The sequence below is a fragment of the Meriones unguiculatus genome, chromosome X (assembly GCF_030254825.1).
Source record: "Meriones unguiculatus strain TT.TT164.6M chromosome X, Bangor_MerUng_6.1, whole genome shotgun sequence".
NCBI lineage: Eukaryota > Metazoa > Chordata > Mammalia > Rodentia > Muridae > Meriones > Meriones unguiculatus.
The window spans coordinates 61,894,773-61,911,931 of NC_083369.1; the positions used below are offsets into that span (position 1 = coordinate 61,894,773).

A 17,159-nucleotide genomic window follows, 5' to 3' on the forward strand; every position below is an offset into this window, starting at 1 on the left:
AACCAATGTAAAGCTGACACAAATCAAATGTAACAATCTCAAACTAGGTACCATTTTACTGTTTTACGTACTTGCATATGTTGTAGAGATGGCGCAGATGGGGTTTTCATTGTCAACTTGAATGGCATCTATAACATGCATCATTCTTTCTCATTATTGATAATAACATCATACCTTGAAACACTAAGAGGACTGTCCTATCCAGAATGATGGAGTTACCTCTCTGTCTGTACCACAATAATGTGATTAGTATTTTTTAGGTTTAACATCTTTGCCTTAGAAACAATGTGTATGAACCCTCATTAACTTTAGTTATTATGGAAAGCGTTATGACATAAGCACTATACCAGTGCTTCTAAACTTGTGGGTTGTGACCATCAGAAGATACTTTAGAGGGTCACAGCATTAGGAAAGTTGAGAACCATTAATTTGAGGTAAATGGCATAACAGAAGAAGATAATTATGAAAAAGAAAGCTGAAGAAGAATAATTATGGTTACCCAAGTAGATGCAAACCGTTAGAATGACAAGAATAATACCAACAGATATGGTAACATGGAATGGAGACATCTTAGAGGACCCCAACCATAGACAAAGAACTGCTGGCAACTAAAGAATACTGAAAGAGGGAGAAATAGTCTTCCCTCTGGTGAAATACTCACACCAACTGGTTATCTAATAACAAATAATCATCCCTGAAAACACTAAAAAGGTTGTATTTATATATTTAATATATAAATTAAAGAAAAAGAGGCCAGAGACCCTGGATTTGAGAGCAAAATGGGATACATGAGAGAGGTTGCAGAGAGGAAAGAAAAAGGAAAAAGTAATGTAATTATAATTGATTTTCAAAAATCAAAAGGATTTTAAAAACATTTAGATTAAAATACTTTTATTTCTCCTTCATGTTAATGTCAGTATAACTATATCAACACCTAATCATTTATTCCCATATTTATTATAATTTATATAAAAGATTGTTATTGAATTAAATTTTGAACTTAAGTTTGGAGATTCAGAGAAGGTATGAGGATTGTACCTAAACAGATGAAAGGTATATTTTACTTTATTTAGGATTCCAAGCAAAGTGCCATTGACTTGGTACTTTCAGTCAACAAAAATGTATATCTCAGAGTTCTACAGGCTGAGAAGACCAAGTTCAAGATGCTAAAACTTTCAGTGTTTGAGGGAAAATACTTTCAGGTTCATATATGGCGGCTTTTCCTTATGTCCTCTTAAGGAAAAACATGTTTCAAAACCTGTTTGGAAAGGCACTGACCTCATTCATGAGGGCTACACCACCATGACCTTATGCCACTCCTAAGGATGCATCATTTACTATCATCACTTCAAGGAATAGGATGTAACACTACAGTTTAGGGGAACACAAACAGACTAAAACAGAGACTTTCTACCTTGTTGTGTGGAAAGTCTACATTTCTAGTAACATGTGGGAAGGTGGCATCCTGAGAAGCAGAAGGATGATTTTTCTCTTTTCTCCACTAGGGAATGAACTATGCATTAAAATGATGTGCATGTGTGCTGCAGTTACAAAGCTGTTCTGTGAGACTCTGGTAAAGTGTCATTTTCGTTAAGCTCAACTACAGGTCCTACATAGCTCTCTTTAGATGTTTCTCATCAGGGTTACTCACAACAGAAATTTCTTAAGCCTCTTTTCTTTTCTTTTCTTTTTTTCCTTTTTTTTAAGGATTATGTAGGTACAGAGTCCTCTTTTGCTCTCTGCTGGTCTACTTTCATGCCAGTAGTAGTAGTTCCCTTTGTGGCTATAGCTATCAGTATCCACTGGTCCCAGATTTTCTAACTTCTTTGCCAGGTTCAAGGTTGGGGGCCTTAGGGGACTACAAACATTTCTCCTGTGCATTTCACATGGCAGGAACCTGTTTGCCTATAGATGGACAAAATCATAGCGTGAGAATCTCTATTCTTGCATATCCCATTTGGCGTATATTCCTCCACCTCATAGTCACTCTTCCTTTATGACCCTATATTCTGTGAGTGGAGGTTCACACTTGGTTCTAAGAAAGCAACTAAACCAATATTATTTCTACCAGTTCTCATTGGAGTATGTAGACAAATATCCATAGTGATTTCCTTCTTGCAAAAAGAAAATGTCTTAGCCCATTTGTGCCACTATATCAAGATGTCACAGACTAGGTAATTTACAAACAATTGTATTTTATTTCTTATTTCTTAGTATTCCGGTGGCTGGGACTCCAAGACTAAGTCACTGACCATTGTTATGTCTTATAAAGATGCTCATCTGCTTGCATGGTGGTACCATTTTGCTTCATCTTGCAGAGGGGATCAATATTGTGTCCTTATTTTATAAGGCTCTAAAATTTCATTACAGGGGAGCCTTTATCATCTCACAACATATGACATGTGACAATATTGTTGTGTTGAGAATTATGTTTAAATGTGAACTTTGGTGGAGAAAGAAACATTCAGGCCACAGCAATCAATCAAGTAATTTCCCAGACAACAAGCACATTATGTAGAGACCAGAGTAAGCCTTGTATTCTACTCTCAGGGCCCTTTGGCGTCCTTTGAAGTCTAACTTAAGCCTTTATTTCTATATCCCACTCACTATTACTCTATCCTGATTTTTGTCAAATAACTGTTTACTACCTAAAATGAAAATATAATCATATAATTTCCCCTTCCCTTCCCCCATTTATAGCCCCTCCCACATAAACCCTTACCTTGCTATTTCTCATATTCCTAGCCTCTTTTTCTTTCTTGATATATGATCCTAAATATATGCATGAGACCTGCTCAGTCCATATAATGTTTTTTTTTATTTTTTTTTATCAGTTACATTTTATTAACTCTGTATCCCAGCCGTGTCCCGATCCCTCATTCCCTCCCAGTCCCTCCCTCCCTCCCTCCCTCATCTCCACAGTGCCCCTTTCCAAGTCCACTGATGGGGGGGGACCTCCTCCCCATTCATCTGATCCTGTTTTATCAGGTATCTTCAGGACTGGCTGCAAAGCCCTCCTCTGTGGCCTAACAGGACTGCTCCTCCCTTCGGGGGTGGGGAGACCAAAGAGCCAGTCATCGAGTTCCTGTTAGAAATAGTCCCTGTTCCCCTCACTTTGGGAAACCAATTGGTTACTGAGCTACCACAGGCTACATCTGAGTGGAGGTTCTAGGTTATGTCCATACATGGTCCTTGGTTGAATATAATGTTATTTGTGTCTAGACAAATAACTACAGGCAACTAAAGCGTGCCAAGAATGGGAGAAACACCTGGTAAGCTAGGGTCAGATGAAAAGGGAGGAAGACCTCCACTATCAGTGGACTTAGAGAGGGCCAGGGAGGAGATGAAGGAGGGAAGGTGGGGTTGGGAGGGGATGAGGGAGGGGGCTACAGCTGGGATACAAAGTAAATAAATTTAATATATAAAAAATAAAATTTAATTAAAAAAAAGAATGGGAAAAACAGCATTCCCTAGGGAAGAAAGACAATACATGTCAATCACTATGTCTAAGCAAGTGATCTCACAGCCCTGGTAACAGGTGAGAGGAGACCATCCTGATACTACACACAATATGTAGCATGTAACAGTCCTTCTTCCATAGACTAGTTCAGGTTCAACCATTGCACCTACTGTGATTTTCAAGAGCTTACCCCACAATATGTCTTGCAACATCTAACACTGTTTGGGCCCACTGTGGGACATCAACTTTTTGGTATTTGGCTAATTAACCTTTTTGCATTCTTCTTGACATTTATGTGTTTTATGAAAATGCCATGTTCTCTCTTGGAAATGGGAGAGTGTGCCAAATTGTTACTAACTCCTAAACTTTGTGAGGGTAATTAAAGAGATTGGTGGTTGTCATTTTCCTGAAATATGATATGTTTACATTTACACTATAGATATGAAAAGGTATAAAAAGTACTTTATCTGGATTATACTTGTATAACTGGGAAAGGATAAAATAGAAAGACTTAATTTTGTTAATTCATCTTAGGAAGCCTGTTCTTTTAATTTCTGACATGACTTTCCTCTTTTGTGTGTACTTGGCAGTGTGAATTAACTACTTTCTAGGTTCTGTTTTCAGTTTTTTTTTCACTTTTAAACATTTGTTCTGATTGTAACCATTTCAAGCTTTCCTTATTTGGCTCTTTTCTGTCTCACTGTCTTCTGTCTCTCTGTCTCTGTCTCTGTGTGTGTGTCTCTCTCTCTCTGTCTTTATCTCTCTCTTTGCCTTTGCTGAAATCTGAGCTATACAATGATTGTTTTTAATTTTTAGATTTATTTTTATTTCATATGTGTATAAGTGCTTTTTCTTGTATGAATGTCTGTGTATCATGTGTGTACAGTGACCAAAGAGACCAGAAGGCATCAAATCCCGTGGAACTGGAGTTATAAATGGTTGTTAACCACCATGTGGATAATGGGAATCGAACTTGGGTCCTCTGGAAGAGCCATCTCTCCAGCACCCTTACAACTGTTTTATAACTCTGTCTACATTGCCGTAACACATTCCAAAAAGTAATCAGTTGGAGATCCTGATTCATATAAATACACTATCATTTTGCTGACAACATGAAATTTAAAACAGGGTTTCAATTGCCTTAAAAGGTAGCCCAAGACAGGGAGGCCTCAACAGAAAAAGATGTGATTCTGAGCAGTCGCTAAACCTTAAGGACCTTTATAGCTCATTGGAAACAGTGCAAGTCAATCACTTTGTCTCAACAAATGAGCTTACAGTTCTGGTGACGTGTGAGAGAGGACCATTATTACGCCTCAAGGCTCCGCCCCCTCATAACACATCCTCAGCCATTTTGTGGTCGGCCTCAGTAGGTTGCTCCTCCCGGTGCTGCCCTGTCCTCCCTTTACCGGTACTCCACAGGTTCCAAATCCATCATCTCAGCAGTGGAAAACCTTCATTGCAGCTTTTACTGCCTTTCTAAGAGGTACTTGTGACCAACAGCCTCTCTATTCAGCGGCAGTTGCCCTAACAACGCCTCATCCCACCAACACCTTCCAAGCTCCAAGTCTCGATAAAACATTCTCTGCCAGGTATTTTGAGTCATGTCTGCTGTTGCAGAGCAGGAGCCTGGATTACCTGAGCAAGAGCCAGAAGGTAGTGGGATGGGGCAGGACGCCGCACAAATTGTCTTACATGTGCTGCCAATCGAAGAAGTGGTTGATGACATCGATGGAACCGCAGCATTTCTGGTTTCGCAGGCAGTCGTAAAAGCCATTACAGAGGAAGAGCATGGGCAGGAGGAGATATGGCCTGATGTTGAGGAAATCTGGCCCGCTGTGGAAGACTTCTGGCCTGATATTGACGAAGCCTGGCCTGCTCTTGAGGAGGCCTGGCCTGAGGTTGAAGATGACTGGTATGTCTGGAATGCTGAGGAAGAGATTGATAATCAGAATGAGGACGAAGATGAAGGGTACTATAATAATGAAGAAGATGAGGAGGATGACGAGGATGACGAGGATGACGAGTACGACGGATATGATGAATATGACGAGTATGATGAGGATGACGATGATGAGGAAGACTACGAATATGAAGAGGAGGAGGATAACGAAGGGGAAGATCAGGATGAGGTTCAGGGGAATGAGATCATCCTGCATGCCTGTGAGTTCCCTTTAGTAGGTTTAGGTCTCTATAGAGAAATTTTGTTTCTCTTAAATACATCATGCTACCAAAGTGTTTATACATGCTATTAATGACCACTACCTGCTTCAGCCCAGGAAAGATGAGTAGTAAAGTTTAATCCTTGGGAGCACACAGATTCAGGACAGGGAAAAACTCTAGGAGAATGAAGGACTCTCTAAGAAGTCTAGAACTTAGCAAATGAAACATAGAAATGGGAGGATGAATGTCTAATAGATGAAGCTAACTCCAGAATGGCTGTCTTGTGTAACACCCTAAAAGATAGCCATGGTACATTCAGAGGAACTCAAGCAGGACATGTTCTAGTAGTGAGTCCTTGACTAACACTTCTGTTTTCTATCACCCGCTGATCTGTGCAACAAAAGAGGGATCAAGGCCTTCATGAAGCCTCTGCTGGCATTGGATAACTCATTTAAAGGCCATACTCAGAAAACTTAGAGTTCAAGTGGAAACCCAATTCTATAAATACCCTCCTGGTTAGGTCAGGAGTGATTTGCTGCTTTTTACCAATCTGTTTGATAACATTACTAGTTCAGTGTACAATCCTGCAGAAGGTGACTTGGAGGTTAAGGAAAGTTTCGGGAAGGAGCTTAGAGGCCTATAGCAAGCAGATGATGTACCTATGTTTTGGATGACAGCTTTTAAGTATACAAAGATGATCTAATATAGGATTATCCAATATGATGAACTGCTATAAGAATACTTGAAAGTTATAAAAACTAGATATGAATAGATCAGGGAAATAAAAAAGATATATGCATTGAAGAATTTGTCTTCAAATATAATGCTTTTCTAATAAAGGTCTAAAAAGGTTTAAAATTCAACAAGACCAACATGATTCTAATTTCTTCCAATAAACCATAATCAACAGGACAGCGTGTGCAAGCTATTAGAAAAGGGAGAAAGCATCCTAAAGAAAACCATGAAGCAGCAGATATATGAAATTTATGTATATGCCACTGAGAAGTTATTCAAACTACTGTATTTTGTTGCCTGCTTCTTTAAATGGAAGGGAATGAGAATTTAAGTATGGCTTATTAGGTGCCAGAATCTTTTAACACAGAGAAACTTATTTGTATCTTTGCAAGATAATGGTATCTCTAGAAAACTAGGCCTTTCCTTTATTGAAGAACCTTACAAGGTCAGCTGACTGAAGACATAATGTGATACAAGATTATCTTGGTACACAGTATTTTAATTACAAGGAAACATAAGAGTATTTTCTTAAGATTAAAAAAACAGTAGTTATATGTTAATGTTTTACAATTGTTAATTATCTTTTATTTTTTCCTACAGATTGAGGGCAGGGGAAGCCATGGATGAAGATAGAGTCAATCAATTGGCTCTTCATGGATTTGAGATCTAACATTCATTAACACACAACAAAATTTCCATCAATGATCCTATTCTAAAATTCTCCATCCACATATATACACTGAAACCTTCTCCCACTACTTAAGCATTAGTTCTAAAATAAAAAATCATTTGAAATGAATGAATGGGAGAGTTTTTGTATCAATAATAGTAATTCAAGTGAAAAGGGAGGAGGTCCTCCCCAATCAGTGGACTTGGAAAGGGGCAGGGAGGGGATGGGAGGGATTTGGGAGGGAATGAAGGAGCAGGATACAGCTGGGATACAGAGTTAATAAAATGTAACTAATAAAAAATAAATAAAGAAAAATAGTAATTCAAGTCTATTGATGTATATTTCTTTTGTTTTAACCTAACAGTCAGTGAAGCAGATCACTATTAACTGTTTTAAGTCCCCTTATTATATTTTCAATAAATTACATTAAATTTAAACCATTTTTATCTTTTTAAAGAACATATGGAGGCCTAGCATAGTCTGAGTTTTATTCACAGAAACTGACAAGTGACCCAATTTGTCTGGAAGCAAGATGAGACCCTTGGGCCCATAAAACAAGAGCAGCTGCTTCAGCACCTAAGAATTTGTTAGCAATGGGAACTTTCTAGCTCCATTAGAGGAGAGCAATGCAACCAGTTCAGATGAGACCTGATAAGCTAGGGTCAGATGGAAGGGGAGGAGGACCTCACCTATCAGTGGACTTGGAGAGAGACATGGGAGGAGTTGGGGGAGGGAGGGTGGGATTGAGAGGGGAGGAGGGAGGGTGCTGCATCTGAGATACAATAACAAACTGTGAATAAACTGTAATTAATATAAAAATATTTATTAAATAAATTCTCATATTGATCTGGCAGCTTCTGAACACTTTTATTCTTAATATAGTTTAAAAACTGCTGATTTAGAGTAATGTTTCACTATAATTGGACCAGCATTAAATTTTTGAATTGAGACTCAGAGGAGAAAGGACAGGTATTTAAAGCTTTCTAGGTGCTGATTTGACATAATACCTTCTGATGTATTCAATGAGAGCACATCTCACTTTACAGTATTAAGCAGACTTATCTGCATGCATACCTATGTCATTCTCTAAAGGTCAAGTTTCTAAATTGTTAGGACATTTTAATAGTTTTTCTTATTATGAATCTTTCTTAACCTACCATTCTGTTTTGTATTTGGTAAATACTTGGTAAACATTTCTTACAAAAAAAGTTTATTTAGTACATGCAGAATTTCATTTTCGGTCAGACATTTAAAAACAAATTTAAAATTTCATTTTAAATTCAGACATTTAAAAACACATTTTTGGTGATGGGAAAAAAATCACTAAAACACAAACAGGAAGAATTCATTATAGTGTTGTATAATGTAAAGGATATTATACTCTAAAATAATTTGTTATATATTGAAAAAATAGAGGTTTTGAAGTTCCCAACACATATGGATTTAAATGCTTGAAATGATTGTGTGAATTACCTTAAATTTATCATGAAGCATTGGATATAAATACATTTGCCAAACTATCACACTATACCTTATTAAAAAATGCAACTAAGCACTCATTAAAACTAAACTAAAGATAGTATAATCTACATAGAACTCATCAGGAATTTGACATATTTATGGCAGGCAGATTCACACTAAGTCCTTTGACAAGTACAACAGGAATTTATAACAGGAATTTAGTGTTTTTAATAAAGATTTCTATCATTTTTAATTGGTGTTGGAATTTCTGTTAATATAACTTAACTTATAAATCTTCTGTGAATGATATTGACATTCTTTCCACTGTAAAGAACATATAACCACAAATTTCTGAGCCTCTTCAGAGATCACTTAAGGACAAATAGACCTTCAGTTTAAGCAACCAAGTATTTTTTTTTTTCAGATTTATCTTTTGGTTATATAAACATATACAGTGTCTTTAAATCATTATCTATTAACTTGGCTTCTATTTTTATATCTTGCTGAGTCATGCTTGTGGGGCCATCTACTGGAGCATAAGCAACCTATCACAGGCTACATCCTCATGAAACCAACTGCCCTTCTAACAGTCACCAACTGCCAGCAACTCCTCAGCTAGAAATGAGGAATTGATGAATTTTCCCTCTATCCCTGCTAGAATTTTTACTGTCATAATTTTGTGCATGTCTAATGTAGGCAACCGACAACTGATGTGGGTTCATGAGTGCAATAGCTCTATCATACCCAGAAGTCACTTTAATCTTAGTGCTCCTCTTTAATCTAGAGCTCTACAGGTATTCCAAGTTAAACACACTAATCTGAAACTTTGATGCTAAGATCCACATATGAGAGACAATATATAGCACTTGTCCTTCTGGGTCCAGATTACTTTACTCAGTATACAGTTTCCAGTTTCATTCATTTGTCTGGTAATTTCATAGTTTAATTTTTATTTACAGATGAATAAAATATCTTGCTTATAGGTACCTCATTTTCATTATCCATTCATCAGTTGATGGATATTTAGGCTGTTTCCATTTCCTGGCCATTGTAAATAGAGCAGCAATGAACATGGATGAGCAAGCATCTATCTCTGTTGCAGGATATAGAGTCTTTTGGATATATTCCCAGGAGTGCTATAGCTTGTTCATATGGTAAATCTATTTCTAGAGTTTTGAGGAAACTCCACACTTATTTCCATCATATCTGTATTACTCTACACGCCAACTAACAGAAAATACAAGTTGCTCTTTCCAACTCAGCCTCACCACCATTTTTTGTCACTCGACTTCTATTTCTTAAGTCATTTTAACTCGAGTTAGAAAATAAAAATGAATTTTAAGTTTACATTTTCCTGATGTCTAATATATTGAACATTTTTTCAGGATATTTCTTAACATTTTGGGCTTATTCTTTTGAGAATTCTGTTAAGATCTAAAGCCCACATTTTTTATAATTTTTATTTTTATATTAATTACAAGTTATTTACTTTGTATCCCAGCTGTAGCCCCCTCCGTCATTCCCTCCCAATCCTACCCTCCCTGTCTCATCTCCTCCCTGCCCCTCCCTAAGTTCACTGGTAAGGGAGGTCCTCCTCCCCTTCCATTTGACCCTAGTTTATCAAGTCTCATCAGGACTGGCTGCAATGTCCTCCTCTGTGGCCTAGTAAGGCTGTTCCTCCCCCCCCGGGGGGGGGTAGGAGAAAACAAGAAACAGGACAGGAGCCTACCATAGAGGGCCTCTGAAAGACTCTACCTAACAGTGTATCAAAGCAGATGCTGAGACTCATAACCAAACCTTGGGTAGAGTGCAGGAAATCATATGAAAGAAGGGGGAGTTAGTAAGACCTGGAGAGGAAGGGAGCACCACAAGGACCAAATATATCTGGGTACAGGGGTCTTTTTTGAGACTGATTCTCCAACCAAGGACCATACATGGATATAACCTAGAACCCCTGCTTAGAAGTAGCTCATGGCAGTCAAGCCCACATTTTGAGTGAATTTTTTTTTTTAGTGGTCCTTTGGGTTTTTTTGGACTTGGTTTATTCTGGATATTAATTCTCTAACAGCTGTATTTCTGGAAAGGATTTCTTTTCAACTCTGTGGTCTCCATCTTCACTCAACTGGTTAAATTCTTCGGTGTACAGAAGCCTTTCCATTATATAAGATCACATTTGTCAATTGGCATAAAATCCTGAGTGAATTCAAATTTGTAGTGTTTTTCAGTTAGGCTTATTCTGTGTCATTTTAAGAGTATTAAGAGTAGGATTGTTTCCCTAACTTCTTGTTCAATGTGTATAATATTGGTATATAGAACGGCTATTAATAATTTCCTAAGTTGTTTTTCTGTATCCATATTTCCTTCTCTTGTTTCTTTAGCAAGAAATTAAAGTATTGTTTTGAATAGTAGAGACCATTCATAGTCCTATCTTGTTCATGATTTTCATGGAATTGCTTCAAATTTTTCTCTTTTTTTATTTTTTATTTCTTTTTTCTTTTTTTTAACACTTTATTCACTTTATCCTTCCTGTGGTTCCCTCCCTCCTCCAGTCCCAATCCCTCCCTTCCTCCACCCTCTACATGCATGCCCCTCCCCAAGTCCACTGATAGGGGAGGTCTTCTTTTCCTTCCTTCTGATCCTAGTCAATTAGGTCTCATGAGGAGTGGCTGCGTTGTCTTCTTCTGTGGCCTGGTAATGTTGCTTCCCCCTCAGGGGGAGGTAATTAAAGAGCAGGCCAATCAGTTCATGTTCCATTTAGGATTATGTTGGCTATGGTTTTGATGTTTATTATGTTTTAGTTTGTTCCCTTCAGGCCTATTTCTCTAAGATATTTATCATGATATAATGTTCATTTTGTCTACTGAATCTACTGAGAAGATCATGTGATTTTTAGCTATAAGTCTGTTCATATGTTTTTTATATTATATTTACCAATATGTTTTTTTTATCCCTGCATCATTGGAATAATACAAACTTGATCATTGTAGATCATCTGTTTTATATTTGCCTGAGAATTTCTGAATTTATGTTCATAAGTGGTAGTGATTTATTGTTTTCTTATTGTGTATCTTTACCTGGATTTAGTATTAGAGTAACATTGGTTTTACAGAACAAGTTTAGAAGTATTCCTAATATTTCTAGATTTTTAAATAATTGGAAAAGTATTTCTTGCAGTTCTTTAATGGTCTGGTAGGTTTTTGTTTTGTTTTTGTTTGTTGTTTGTTTGTTTTGTTTTTTTCTCTGACTCCATCTAGAACCAGAATGCTTTATTTTATTTTTTTAGTCAGGGAACAGTTGTTGAAAATAAAAAGGTGTTGGGCTAAATATTGTTTATTATTAGTGCTATAATTATCATGGTGCTATTACTTCATCCACTATCACAATAAGACAGAGACACCTGTTAGATTTTATAATTGCCTTATTTACCTTGAGTTGGGCAGATATCTCTACTTATGCTATCTCAATAACCTCCCCATCCACCTCCCAGTCTCCATCCATGCCATATGCCTTAACCATTCTTATCTGGGTTATCTTTCATCAATAATCTTATAAATACTTGTTTGTATTCTTTATCTGGACCTCTCATGCCATTATTGGACTTCTTCTTCCTAGCCTATATGGTTCCTTCTACATGCTAACCCATTGTGATGTCCTTCTTCCTCCTCTCTGTCTGTCTATCTGTTTCCCATGATTCTGCTATCCTCAAAGCCCAGGAACCTTAGCCATGCCTACCCTATTCTGCCCCTACCAGGTTTGAGGCCTTTTTTTTTAAATTAAATTTTTTACATTAATTACCTTTTATTCATTTGCATCCCAGCTGTAGCCCCCATTAAACAACTAATAGGGAATAATGTCTTAGGCAAGGTTATACAACAAGTATAGAGCAGTAAACAGATCTTGAGGGCCAGTAATTAACATCAAAATGCAAGCATCAGACCAACCCCCAACAGGAAACTTGTTGTTACTGTTTCAATCTCACTTCTTGTTGTAGATATGTTTAAATTATTGATCTCTTTTTGGTTTGAATTTGACAGTTAAGATGTGTTTACAAATCAATCCATTTTTTTTAGGCTCTCCAATTTGTTTTGGGTTTGGATGACCTGTTCATTGGTAAAATCAGGATACTGAAATCACATACCTATTGAGGCTAATAAAATTCATTAATATCCTCTAGTGTTTGTTTTATGAAGTTGAGGGCACACAGTTTTGTGGTTATGGGGTAATAATTAGAATATCCTCCTTGTAGACTGTTCTCTTAATCAGAATTATGTGAGCCTCTTTTGATTAGCTTTGGATTGAAATCTAGCCTCTATGTAAATCAGTGTGGTAGTTCCTACTGAAGATTAAGTTATTCCACTTTGAGGGCATATACCTAAAGATTCTACATTGTTTTACAGAGACCCTTGCTCATCCATGTTCACTACAACCTAGATATACATCAGTGGATGAATGGATGCATAAAATGTAGTATATGTGTACAATGAAGTTTTACTCAGCTGTTTTTTAAAATATGAAATCATAAAATTAACAGGTAATTGATAAAGATTTTAAAAAAACATCATAAGTGAGATAACTCAGAGACCAAAAGACAATTATGGCATATATTAGTTTATATGTGAATGTTAATTGTTAAGTCTTCAATAAGCAGGCAACTATTACTCATATAACTACAGAGGTTTGTAATAAAGAAGTAGGAGAAAAGAAAGGATTTACTTAGGAAGGAGAAATAGAATAGTTATGGATGGGTAGAGGGACAGAGGAGGTGAAGATTGCAATGGGAGAGTCAAGTCGGGCAAAGAGGGGAGTATGGAACAGACTATGAGGAGGGACAGCAAAAGCTTAGTGCCATTTTATGGATATTTTTTTTTTCAATGCAGTTTATTCAGGAACCTTGAACAATCATCTGATCATGGGGAAAGCCAGCCCACAGCTTAAATAGCCTCTGGGTAGCCAGCCCCAGCATGCCACGTGGGCAATGCAGATAGGTCCACATAAATGGAAGCAAGCCAGATCCTCAGCCTTAGCCAAATGTGGAGTTGTTTGTGACAGAGAGCACTCACCATCGGGAAGGTGGAAGGCAGAAACCAGCTCCATCTTTAAGGCAAGGCATTACGCATCTCTCTACAGTTCCCCCTTTTTGTTTTAGATGCATCAGGCAAGAGTAGAGGTCTGATCTCTGATATTAGAAATAAATTAGGACTTTGTACTGATGTTCATTTAGGTGTCATCCACCCAAAGAGCATCAGACCCATCCGATACCTTTTTCTCAGAGGCGGGACCTGGGGCATCAACCCGCATGCAATCAGACATGCTCTTCTCTGGGTCCAAAGCGGCTGACCTTGAATGCAGTGCTTAGCCTCGCATCCTGAGCATAACATTTTAGCTTTTTATGGTAGCCAACCATGCTTGGGGAGACTGTCCTGCTTCAATGGCTGTAAAGGCCTGAATGATCATGGCTGCATTACGCTGTTGTGAGACTCTAATCTTGCATATATACCACAGGCAAACCAAGGAGACCAACACCAGAAGGCCTGCTAACGCTCCCATGCCCGCCCATTCCTTCAGATGATTCATGGCTGCAACAATCCATGATGATAATTCTGTGACTAGTCCTGCGTCCACTCTGGTAGAATTTACCGTGACAATGGCCACTCTCAGCTGCTCCATCTTAGTATTGAATTCTCCAGTCCAATTACCTAAAATATAGCTAGACAATTGTTTAGACACATTTGCAGCACAGGGAAAATTCTCATGTTGTATGCTACTGACTCAAAGTCCAGCATACTTTCATTGACAGCCAAGTTGAGCGATTTGCCATAGGGTATCAATTTGCTCCTGCACGAGGTCAATCCTCTGATTGAACACCATCAAGCCTCCTTTTAGTTGAGCATTAATTCCTTTTTGTACATCTAAGGCATGAGCTACATTGGCTAAAAGGTTATTCAGGGTCTGAGCAGTCTGCACAGTATGAGTCCTGGCTAATTCCCCGGTGGTAGCTCCAACAGCCGCCAATGAGATGGCAGTAACAATGCCGGCTGTAATTCCAAGATCCCTTTTCTGTCTGAAGAGAGTCATAGCGTGAGGGGCATCAACGGGCACAGGCACCCAGCGAGGCATGCGAGTAACCAGCTAGTAAATTTACTAGCATTCCAGCATTGGGCAAAAAAGTAAGTATCATTACCACAATTACTTGGCTTTATCTGGCTAATAATGAATAGAAGTGGGGGATATAAACAAACAGGTGTGGGCTTATAGGAAATATTATGAGAAGCCTTAACCCCCTCGTTGGAACATCCTGCATCAGTTCTAGAACTAGCAGTGGTGGTGTCTGAGGTCTGAGTAGGTTCAGGAGACCATTGCCCCCAGGGTCGAGACGTGCTCCATGTAAACTGACTAACTCCATGTTTTCCTCCACTTTTGAAAGTCATTTAAAGTTCTTAAATTATTTTTTCCCTTTTTTTAAAATTTTTCATCAATTACACTTTATTCATTCTACATCCCCCTCCATAAGCCCCTCCCTCCTCCCCTCCCAATTCTACCCTACCTCCTCCCTCTGCATGCATGCCACTCCCCAATTCCACTGATAGGGGAAGTTCTCCTCTCCTTTCTGATCTTAGCCCATCAGTTCACATCAAAAGTGGCTGCATTGTCCTCTACTATGGCCTGGTAAGGCTGCTCCCCCTCAGGAGGAGGGGACTAAAGAGCAGGCCAGTCAGTTCATGTCAGAGGCAGTCCCTCTTCACATTACTATGTAACCCAATTGGACTCTGAACTGCCCTGGGCTACATCTGTGCAGGGGTTCTGGGTTATCTCTATGAATAGTCCTTGGTTGGAGTATGAGTCTCTGGGAAGTTCCCTGTGTTCAAATTTTCTTGTTCTGTTGCTCTCCTTGTGGAGACCCTGTCCTCTCCAGCTCTTACTATTTCCCAGTTCTTACATAAAATTCCATTCACTCTGCCCAACAGTTGCCCATTAGGCTCAGCATCTGCTTTGATAGTCTGTAGGGCAGAGGCTTTCAGAGGCCCTCTCTGATAGGTTCCTAGGTTGTTTCCTGTTTTCTTCTTCTTTCTTCTTCTGATGTTTCCTGTTTTCTTCTTCTCCATCCTCTTTGCCTTTCCGGATGGGGATTGGACATTTTAGTTAGGGTCCTCTCTCTTGCTTAGTTTCTTTAGATGCACAGGTTTTAGTGGGTTTGTCCTATGTTGTATGTCTATATGAGTGAGTATATACCATGTGTGTCTTTTTGCTTCTGGGACAACTCACTCAGGATGATCCTTTCCAGATCCCACCATTTACCTGCAAATTTCATGATTTCCTTATTTTTCATTGCTGAGTAATATTCCATTGTGTAGATGTACCACATTTTCTGCATCCATTCTTCAGTTGAGGGGCATCTGGGTTGTTTCCAGCTTCTGGCTATTACAAATAAAGCTGCTACAAACATGGTTGAGAAAATTTCCTTTTTGTGTGCTTGAGCCTCTTTTGGATATATGCCTAGGAGTGGTATGGCTGGATCTTGGGGAAGCACTATTCCTAGTTGTCAGAGAAAACGCCAGATTGATTTCCAGAGTGGTTGTACAAGTTTACATTCCCACCAGCAGTGGAAAAGGGTTCCTCTTTCTCCACAACCTCTCCAGCATGTGTTGTCACTTGAGTTTTTGATCTTGGCCATTCTCATGGGTGTAAGGTGAAATCTCAGGGTTGTTTTGATTTGCATTTCCCTAATGGCTAGTGAGGTTGAGCATTTTTTTAAGTGCTTCTCTGCCATTCGGTATTCCTCTACAGAGAATTCTCTGTTTAGCTCTGTTCCCCATTTTTTCAGTGGGTTACTTGGTTTGCTGCTTTTCAGCTTCTTTAGTTCTTTATATATACTGGATATGAGTCCTCTGTCAGATAAAGGGTTGGTGAAGATTCTTTCCCAATCTGTAGGCAGTCGCTTTGTTTTGATGACAGTGTCCTTTGCTTTGCAGAAGCTTTTCAGTTTCATGAGGTCCCATTTCTTGATTGTTGCTCTTAGAGCCTGTGCTGTTGGTGTTCAGTTCAGGAAGTTTTCCCCTGTACCAATGAGTTCTAGGGTATTCCCCACTTTTTTTTCAAGGCGATTTAATGTGTCTCGTTTTATGTTGAGGTCTTTGGTCCACTTGGACTTCAGTTTTGTGCAGGGTGATAAGAATGGATCTATTTTCATTTTTCTACATATAGACATCCAGTTGGACCAGCACCATTTGTTGAAGATGCTATCTTTTTTCCATTGTATGGTTTTGGCATCTTTGTCGAAGATCAGGTGTCCGTAAGTGTGTGGGTTTATTTCTGGGTCCTCTGTTCGGTTCCATTGATCCACCAATCTGTTTCTATGCCAGTACCATGCAGTTTTTAAAACTGTTGCTCTATAGTACAACTTAAGATCAGGGATGGAGATACCTCCAGAAGATCCTTTATCGTAGAGGATTGTTTTACCAATTCTGGGTTACTTGTTATTCCATATGAAGTTGAGAATTTTTCTTTCCAGGTCTGTAAAGAATTGTGTTGGTAATTTGATGGGCATTGCATTGAATCTGTAGATTGCTTTTGGTAAGATGGCCATTTTTACTATGTTAATCCTGCCAAGCCATGAGCATGGGAGATCTTTCCATCCTCTCATATCTTCTTCTAGTTGTTTCTTCAGAGATTTGA

At 38.4% G+C, this 17,159-nt stretch overlaps 1 protein-coding gene across 1 annotated transcript; it reads left to right on the top strand.

Annotated features, from left to right (window-relative positions):
• The first annotated feature begins 5,061 nt into the window (after positions 1–5,061).
• LOC132649882 (glutamic acid-rich protein-like) lies at positions 5,062–6,960 on the top strand. Its single transcript, XM_060374648.1, has 2 exons — positions 5,062–5,620; positions 6,956–6,960. Exons 1-2 carry the CDS (start codon positions 5,062–5,064, stop codon positions 6,958–6,960), a joined length of 564 nt encoding a protein of 187 aa, XP_060230631.1.
• The last annotated feature ends 10,199 nt before the right edge of the window (positions 6,961–17,159 follow it).